This window comes from Monodon monoceros, unplaced genomic scaffold, assembly GCF_005190385.1.
Source record: "Monodon monoceros isolate NGI ecotype Baffin Bay Population unplaced genomic scaffold, NGI_Narwhal_1 Contig2216_ctg1, whole genome shotgun sequence".
In the NCBI taxonomy this organism is placed as follows: Eukaryota; Metazoa; Chordata; class Mammalia; order Artiodactyla; family Monodontidae; genus Monodon; species Monodon monoceros.
Window position 1 is genome coordinate 1 of NW_021698117.1, and position 9,345 is coordinate 9,345.

The window sequence follows — 9,345 nt, forward strand, 5'->3', positions numbered from 1 at the left end:
GTGGGGGGATGCAGGCACCCCCAGGCAGAGGAGGGGGTGGGGGGATGTAGGCACCCCCAGGCAAAGGAGGAGGTGGGGGGATGCAGGTACCCCCAGGCAGAGGAGGGGGTGGGGGGATGTAGGCACCCCCAGGCAGAGGAGGAGGAGGAGGTGGTGGAGGAGGAATGGCCCCACCCCCAGGAAGAGGGGGTGCGGAGGCTGTGCTAACCTCTCCTGGTAAAGGGGGTGAGGGGGGACTGACAGGCCCAGAGTCACCAGGTAAAGGAGGGGCAGGGGGAAAAGTAGCACTGCTAGGAGGGGCTGCAGCAGTAACTGCAGTGGAGAGTGAAGCCACTTCTTTCTTGGCATCTTCCAGTTCCTTGGACAGCTTGGCAACCTACAGAAATAACACCAATGGGAGTACTTCTCACTCCACTTCAGGGACCACTGGGGCTGGAAAGGACCTAAGAAGTTACTTAATCCAAACTTCTCACTTTACACATGAAGGGAGTGAAAGGAGTCAGACAGTTGAAAGGCTCCACCTAAAGTCACATAGCTATTTAGTGACAGAGACAAAACTAGAATTCAGGTTCCTAGTTCAGTATGCTTTGCATTAAAACGGCAACTTCAAAGTTTATGTTAAACTCTCCCTTTGATTAGAAAATGCAAAGATCGGGACTTCCCTGGTGGCGCAGTGGTTAAGAATCTGCCTGCCAACGCAGGGGACACAGGTTCAATCCCTGGTCCGGGAAGATCCCACGTGCCACGGAGCAACTAAGCCTGTGCACCACAACTACTGAGCCTGAGCTCTAGAGCCTGCGAGCCACAATTACTGAGCGTGCGTGCTGCAACTACTGAAGCCCGCATGCCTAGAGCCCGTGCTCCACAACAAGAGAAGCTACCGCAACGAGAAGCCTGCACACAGCAACGAAGAGTAGCCCCTGCTCACCGCAACTAGAGAAAGCCCGCGCGCAGCAACAAAGACCCAATGCAGCCAAAAATAAAATAAATTAATTTTTTAAAAAAGAAAGAAAATGCAAAGATCAAGTAAATCAAATACTCTAGGTACGTAATTAACATATGTGCTATACAGGTAATTATATAACCACCTAGGTGATCAAGTTATCAAGTATCACAGATCATATAAATATCTATAACTGCAGAGAGTGTGTGGGCATAAATCTGTCCACAGATGACTAAAATAAGAGAAAAATAGCAAATATGAGAACAGTTTGTTTAGTATTTACTCCTAAATTTATTAGAAGGCTATTATCTTTATTTCTGGGTAGTACTGTGACTCATTTATTCTTTGTGTTGTTCTGTATTTTCCAAATTTTCCATCTTATGTATTACTTACTTCCAAAACAAAACAGCTTATGATTTTAAAAATATGTGCCATCTAACTAGATTACCTATTAGTATCTGAACCCTCCCTGGGAGTAAGATGACAGAGTCCTCCTGCTCCAACACAAGCTCACTCTGAGGCTGCTGATGGCAGTTACAGGTCACTCTGCCTTCTCTGTTCAGATATTACCTCTCCTGTGAGCTGAGACACTTCTGCTTCCAGGTTCTGTTTCTCTGTGGCAATTTTTTCCTTTTCAGAACCCAATGCATCCTTTTCTCCCTGAAGATCCTGGAGCTTCTGCTCAAAGTCACTTTCCATCTTTTTCATTTCCACCTGTAGCTCATGTCGAGCTGTTAACTCTGAGTCCAGCTAGAGGAGAAAGAAATCAGGCTCCCAGTAAGCTCTCCAACTCAGCAAAGGCCAGGTGTTAGTCCCCATAATTTACTGTTTTGTGCTAATCCTTGATCTGTTGAGCTCACTGACCCAAGGGATGCCTGGAAAAAAGGCCACCATGATCTCGACCTTAAAATCAAGGTTAAAGGAAGGGGAAGCCAGGGATTATCTCCATAGTCTATCTATACTTGGAGTTATTTTAAAAAACAGCAACAACTAAGATTTTAAAGACATTTAACCAGGACAGCTAAGGTGCACAATTTTGATTCTCAAGGATCAAAAACCTATCGACAATAGGAGTCCTTGGGCTTCCCTGGTGGCGCAGTGGTTGAGAGTCCGCCTGCCGATGCAGGGGACACGGGTTCGTGCCCCGGTCCAGGAAGATCCCACATGCCGCGGAGCGGCTGGGCCCGTGAGCCATGGCCGCTGAGCCTGCGCGTCTGGAGCCTGTGCTCCGCAACGGGAGAGGCCACAACAGTGAGAGGCTCACGTACCGCAAAAAAAAAAAAAAAAAAAAATTAAAAAAACAAACAAACAAAAACAATAGGAGTCCTTAATCAAAGAGAAAAAGAGAATTCAGACATATTCCAGTTCCTGTTGTTCTATGGATAAAAGGCCTGAGTCGCCAAGCAAACCCAAGTGCTGTCAATGTTATATGAGAGTGTCACCTGTCTTTCCTCCTGCTCAGGGGCCCAAGAACTGTGCAAACTCACGACTGACTAGTTCCTCATGATCACATCCACACCACTTTCTCCACTGAGTAACCTACAGCAGAAAGGGTTCCCCTAGGAACTGCTACTGTGTGCTGAACACTGAATATATCACAGGTAACTGTTTCACATGTCAGAAAAATCAAAATCCTTAAAGAAAGATATACGCCAATTATTTTTGATCTCTCATACATACCTTTTTTTCCAGCTCTGTAGCTTTGGCTTCAGATTTCTCCACCTTTGTTTTATCAATCATTTGATCTAAAAAGAAGGCGAACAGTCAGGAAGTCAAGTTCCCAATTCTCGTATTCCCCTCTCACTGCCTAAGCCCTTCTACATAACCAAAGGGCAGTCTTTGTTCTTTTTGTTTATTTTTCTTATCCTTCTTAATGTTCTGTACTAGACAAAGAAATGGAACTTTCAGTTAAGTTCAACATATAATTTCTGAGTGCCTGTTATGCAGTAAGGCCACCATGTCGGGTGGCACAGAGAACGCCTACAAGTAATACTTATGAATCTCTGGGACCAGCAGGAGTAGCAGACAATAGCTGAAGTCCCTTCAAAACATGGGGTGGTGTATGAGACAGGATAAATTTTTAGAATTATGTAGAAATAAACTAAAGGCCTATATATTCCTAGCACAGATATTGGTTATATCACCTAAGAAAGGGTGAAAATGGAAATACCAGGGGCTAGAAAAGTATCTTCTCTGAAATTTTCACTGAAAGAAAGATGCAAAATGAAAGATAGAAGCAATGTTTTATGGAACCAGACAGAAAAATATGCTTACCAATCAATCCCTCAATATCAACCTGGAGGTGCCGGCACTTGAAATCAGGATCAGCCCCATTCTTGTGCAGAACTATCTGAGAAATACATTCTTCAATCAACTTATAGTACTGCGGTCTACAGAAGAAACAAAATAAGGTTATTAAAGGAAAACCAAAATAAAATTTTGGTATTCAGGATCAAGAAAGGTAACTGCTTTGACAGCAGAAGGACCTGAGGATAAATGTTCTGGAAAAGACCTTTTCATAAAATTAACAGAGTATTGCTGCCATGCTAAGAAATCCCCCTCTTCCACATCAGCTACCCCATCTACTTCAGATAGTCAAAACTTCTTGCCATCTGCCTCCGAGTGCAAATCCTTTTCCACCTAAAATTCGAGCTTGATCCTGCCTGTGATGGATACTACTATTGCTGAATCTCTACTCTACTGCTTGAATCTCATGTTCCAACATCAATCAACTTTAAATGGCTGCCTTCCTTTGCTATCATCTTCACTCCACCCCACCATCCCATTCCAAAAGAGGGAGGCAGTTCACCTTATACACTCTCATCTCTTCCACAGAGATGCCTTTCAGTTGGATTAAAGGGACAACTGGCAACTCCCTTTATGTCTGAAACTAAAAATGAACTCTAATCCATGTCTTTGTCTTTTCCTTTTCTCTCTACAGACAATCTTCGAATATAAGAAGTTTGCACTCTCCACTTAGGCTCAAATTCAAAACTTCCCACAGGTATACCACCTTACCTGGCCTCATAGTCATTTCGGACTAAGAGTAGGTGTTGCAGGATGGACAGGAAGTGTTGCTCTGCCTTTGAATCCTTCACTGTGTTTAAGAGAATCTGGAAGACTTCACTGAAGTCAGTGGAAAAGGAGAAGAGGCTAAGGAAAGCATATATTTAGAAACTATGTTTGACAGGTAGCTTGCCCAATTCTCGGGAGAAGTAGCAAGATGCCACTTCTATTCTAACAGCTGTTCCTCCTGTAAACCCTGCCCTAAACTTTAAGCTCTATAAACTTTCTTTGGCCAGGGGACCAGTGAGTCAGGGGGTACTATACACAGAGATAGAAAACTCCTAGTACTTGGCTTGAAAATCGAGCAGTAGACAGACACAAAAAGGTAACTGCCTCAAAGTCACTTGTGGCAAGTATCAATAGGTAACCAAATTATTCCCCGTCAGTCTCATGGAAACATACAAGAGAGCAAATTACAACCTCACTCCCTGACTTGTCTATGTTCTCCCAAAACCAGCTCTACATCTTAATAAGCTAAGCTATCATGTTCTAGGAGGTCTATACTAATTTTGATGGCTGCTTCCATGTTGAGCAACCCTCAGGTCGCCTTTCCCAACTTCTCTGGTCCACAATGACGTAAATATATCCAATGGCAATCAAAAGGCACCTGCCTAATCTACAAAGACAGGGCTAATGCCCTCGTGTAAGTCATCAACTCCACACCATTCCTTACAGGGATCTACAACTGAATGCAACTGAATGTCTTGTGTCTTCAACCCAGTCAGTAAAAGGATATTCCATCTCCATTCGAATGTCATCCAGACGTCCCTTCAGGTCATAGGAATCCTCTTCTCCTTGCTCATCAAACACATTTAGTTGCACTTTCATATCATCATTTTCAATCTCTCGAAGGTCCTGTCAACAGCAAAAGTATAGGCCAGGGAACCCAAAAGTGTCCTATGCTGGTTAAAAACCCAAACATTTCAACCTGGTTTTTTTGTTTTTTTTTTTAAATTTTTTAAATTTTGGCATGCCGCGTGGCTTGCGGGATCTCAGTTCCCCAACCAGGGATTGAACCTGGCCCACGGCAGTGAAAGTGCTGAATCCTAACCACTAGACCACCAGGGCACTCCCTCAACCTGGTTTTTAAACTGAAAACCAAAGTCTTCCCAGGGATGATGGGGTTATAAGAGCAGGAAGGAACCAGCCCAGCCTTTCTAATGAAGTGTTGCATCTCACCTGCAACACCTGATGCAGCCCCAAGCGCATCAGTTCGCTTCGGATGTGAACTCGGAAGTCAAGTTCTTCAGCTGGTGTGATGAGAGCATTGATCAGCTGCAGGCATCCCACCTAAAATAAGAAAATTCAGCAGCTGTGTCAATGTTAACTCCTAGAGATCAAGATTCCATTCTCTTTACATGCATTCTGAGGCCCCCAAATATAACCTAGAAGATTCAGTACAAAAACTACAAGAATGACTTCCTTATATAGAGCAATACAACTTGGTTTAAACACAGGTCTGGAGAGTTCAGAGGTCTAAAGGATTCCAGAGATTCTATGGTATAATTTGTTCTAGGCCTTGTTTTTCTAGCTTGTAAATAAATACCATGACTTTTTTCCATCTCATAATGAGGAAGACAGTTCTTTCTCTGCCTTCTTGGAGAGAAGGGTAATCATTTTCCCTTCAGAAAGAACTCTGAAATATATATCATTGGCAACCACTCCATGTGTTCTCTTAAAAGGTCAAATGAACTTAAGTCTTTCTATCTTGAATTCTACTTTTGGGCCAAGTTTCATAGGTATACATGCCTTGAGAGCAAGGGAGGTCCCACTTTTTAATCCATCCAGCAGTGGCTGAAAACGTTCCACCTCATCCATTTCAGCTCTTTCTGTCATCGCCTCCAAAACTCTTTCATTCCTGCCAGAGAGTATGGAAAGGGAGAGAATTGGTTGGGTGCTCTGACACAGACAGGTACACAACAGGTATATTATACAGAGGCATAGATCAGTTAGGAAACAGACATTATCAATGTTCTGGATTTCTCACATTCTTCTTCTCATCACCTGGAGCAGAGGCCAGATCAACAGGAAACTAAGGACCATCTCTTCAGAAAAATGCACTCCCTAAAATCCGCCCCAGACTCCTACCTATATTTACCAAATTAAGACCCCTGTTCTATGGCATATAAATTGGTACAACTTTTGGAGGGGCATTTAACAGTACCAATTTTTTAATGCACATAACATTGGCTTACTTCTAGAAAATCTATCTAACATAAACACATAAATATGAAATAATATATGTACAAAGAATATATGCACAAGAATTGATAATAAAATTTTTTATCATCTGGAGCAGGGGTCAGAATGTGCTAAAAAAAATTCTACCTAAAAGTCTAGCAACGAAGGAATCATTAAATTATGGGACGTACAGAGTATGAAATGCTAAACAGCCACTAAAGATAATAAGATAGATCTAGAAGTACTGCCAGAGAAGAATGTCCAAGAGCTACTGTTAAATAAAAAGAAACAAGTTGAAAAGAATGGTGGTATGATTTAGCTTTTGTTAAACCAAACCCCTCCACAAAAATAAAAATCTATCCTATACATGAGATTGGTTTTATAGGCATAAGCCATCTTTCCTTAATTCTAAGAAACCATCTTTTGGAGTGGCAGGTGTGTTAGAATTTAGTAAATATTTGTCTGTGCTAGAAAATGATCTATGAGACTGTACCACACCATTAACAGTGGTTACCTCTGCAGAATAGGGTTTGCCAAAGGGATGACGTTGTTAAATTGTACCTCATATACTTCTATGTTGTTTGAATTTTAAAAATAATGGTGTGTTACTTCTGAATTTAAAAAAAATGTAAAAAGAAACCCTTGTCCTAGACAATACAGACATTAATGGAGATCTAGGAGATCCTGCTGTACCTTTGATAACCAGTGGTACATGCAGAACAGCTTCCATCTCTTAACAATCTTTCTTAATTATTAAGATACACAGTGTTCATGTAAGAAATATAGTCTTACCTAGTATTTAAGACTAAGTGGACACCCAAGCAACTTAATATTCCTCTAGACTAAGGAAGACGATAAAAAAAAATAGAGAAGAAAAATAATTCCAGTCACATACATGTCTTCTGGCTGTGGTAGGATACAAAGAGCAGAAAGCAGCTTAGCTGCATCAATCATCATGTTGGGAACAGCAGGATCCATGGCTCTGACCAGCAGCAGAATTCCTTCTTCTGTCTCCAACATGGTCTTGATTCCAAACTGGTAGGACAAAAAGAGAAAAGGAGGCTTAAAGATGAGAGCATCTAACCAAGGACAAGGTTACGGGTTCTTATGGATTGAATGGTCCTCCTCCCAAAATTCGTATGTTTAAGTCCTAACCCCCATTACCTCAGAATGTAACCTTATTTGGAAATAGTGTCATTGGCAGGTGTAATTAGATTACCATGAGGTCAGACTAGAGTAGGGTGGGCCCTTAATCCCATATAACGGTTATCTTTATAAAAAGGGGAAATTTGGACACAGATGTGCACACAGGGAGAACGCCATGTGAACACAAAAGCTGAGATTGGGGTGATGCATCTACAAGCCAAGGAATGTCAAAGATTGCCAGCAAGACACCAGAAGCTAGGAAACAGGCATGGGACATAACCTCTCTCACAGCCTTCAGAAGGAGCCAACCATATCAACACCTTATCTTGGACTTATCGCCTCTAGAACTGTGAGATAAATGAACTTCTGTTGTTTAAGACACCCAGTTTGTAGTACTTTGTTATAGCAACCCTAGCAAACTAATACAGGGTAGAACACTTTTTCCAATATAGCTAAACAGAAATGAGCATAGCAAAATAATTTTCTAGCAGACACAACAGAATTCTATGTCTTCCAAGAATAAAAGCTTTGATTCTTATGTTTCTTTTCAATGTTCCCCCTAAGCCAGTGGAATAATTATAACAAAATTAAATAGTGAGGAAGACAGATTTGCACTGAGGAACAAATAACTGTAGGATCCCTAAGTTTAAATACTAAACAGACAAAAAAAGAAAAAGAGGAAGAGAGAGAGAAAGAGAGAAAGAAAAAGAAAGGAAGGAAGGAAGAAAAGATTGTAAAGTAGGAATAGACTGGGGAAAAAACAACAACAAATAAGCAGAAAATAAAGTAAACCTCCCAAAAATAATAACTACAGGTCAGGAAGTTTAAGAATTAGCAAAAAAAGTATAAACAGAAGAAGAAAATTAAGCCTATCCTCTGAAACAGACATTACAACTGAGGGAAAAGATCCATAAAAGTATGTGTATGTGGTGATCAAAAAGTTACGGTACTAAAAGGGAAAGCTAGAAGCCTTGAACCCCATATTCCTAGGTCCCTTTTTGAGTTTGCCAACAGAAGAGAAAAAACAGCGGTCACGATGGGGGTTGAATGAGAATGGGAAATATCTTACCTTGTTGTTCATAAAAGCTTTCAAGCAGCGGATGATCTCATGCTTGTTACGGCTATCGTAGCTTCTGCATGTAGAAGACATACTCAGTGAGGTCCCTTCATTCTATACCCCTCCCCATTTGACTTTTCAATCTTGTAAACAAGGGTCTTAGGAACACTCCCAACTAGTAGCTGAGTAAATTCTAGCACATAGCACTCTACCCTAAAACACTGGCGAAAAGAGGTAGCTGAAGAAAGAACCATTGGTTAATCCTCTCATAAACCAAGAATTCAGTATTATATTAAAATCTTCCCTTTAACTCCCTGTAGGCTCCTAAGGGCTAAATTCTATCAGGATAACATCCCACCTATTACTGCTTGCCTCACTGCGTCAGCGGTTTCAAGTCTGTACGTTCAGGAGGTAGAGGTCCTGTGTTTTGTTTTGGAAAGATCCCAGGAAGTAGAGAAATCATTTTGGGTCAGGCTGGCTTCAAGGTAGCCTAACCTAAGACAGTGCAAGGTATCCCCAGAATTATTCCAATCCTGAAGACTATCATAAAGCTAGTCCCAAACTGATCAAGTGTATTATAAGACTTCCAAATGAGATATGACCCAGACCAGATCACAGGAGAGCTTTAGACTAAATCAGACCCTATTTCCAGACTGGATAAGAACCTGTGCTGGGAGACTCACAATCTTATGTGGTATATATCTTGTGTTATTCACCGTGAAATTTAAGTTCCTCCTTTCCCTGTACCTATAATCATCCTTCATTCTCCGGTCACCCCTACGATAAACCCCATTCTCAGCTAACAGCATAATATCCTAGTCCATAACTTTCCATTTAACTGCCATTCTCTCCTTTAGAGCAAAGAGCCAAGTCCTCTACTACCCTCCACCTAGAAGATGCCAAGACTCGGAAGTCCTCACCCAGCAGTCTCCTCTTTCTCATCATGAAGTCG

The 9,345-nt window shown here is 41.6% G+C and overlaps 1 protein-coding gene across 1 annotated transcript; it reads right to left on the minus strand.

Annotated features, from left to right (window-relative positions):
- Positions 1 to 4: 4 nt before the first annotated feature.
- Positions 5 to 9,339, minus strand: LOC114894752 (protein diaphanous homolog 1-like; the record flags this gene model as incomplete). Its single annotated transcript, XM_029221803.1, has 11 exons — positions 9,314 to 9,339; positions 8,406 to 8,469; positions 7,086 to 7,225; positions 5,759 to 5,867; positions 5,189 to 5,299; positions 4,746 to 4,864; positions 3,962 to 4,078; positions 3,218 to 3,333; positions 2,624 to 2,688; positions 1,514 to 1,693; positions 5 to 376 (listed from the first exon to the last, which is right to left on the minus strand). Coding segments are annotated over exons 2-11 (1,341 nt in total), but the record flags the coding sequence as incomplete, so codon positions are not given.
- Between the last annotated feature and the right edge of the window lie 6 nt (positions 9,340 to 9,345).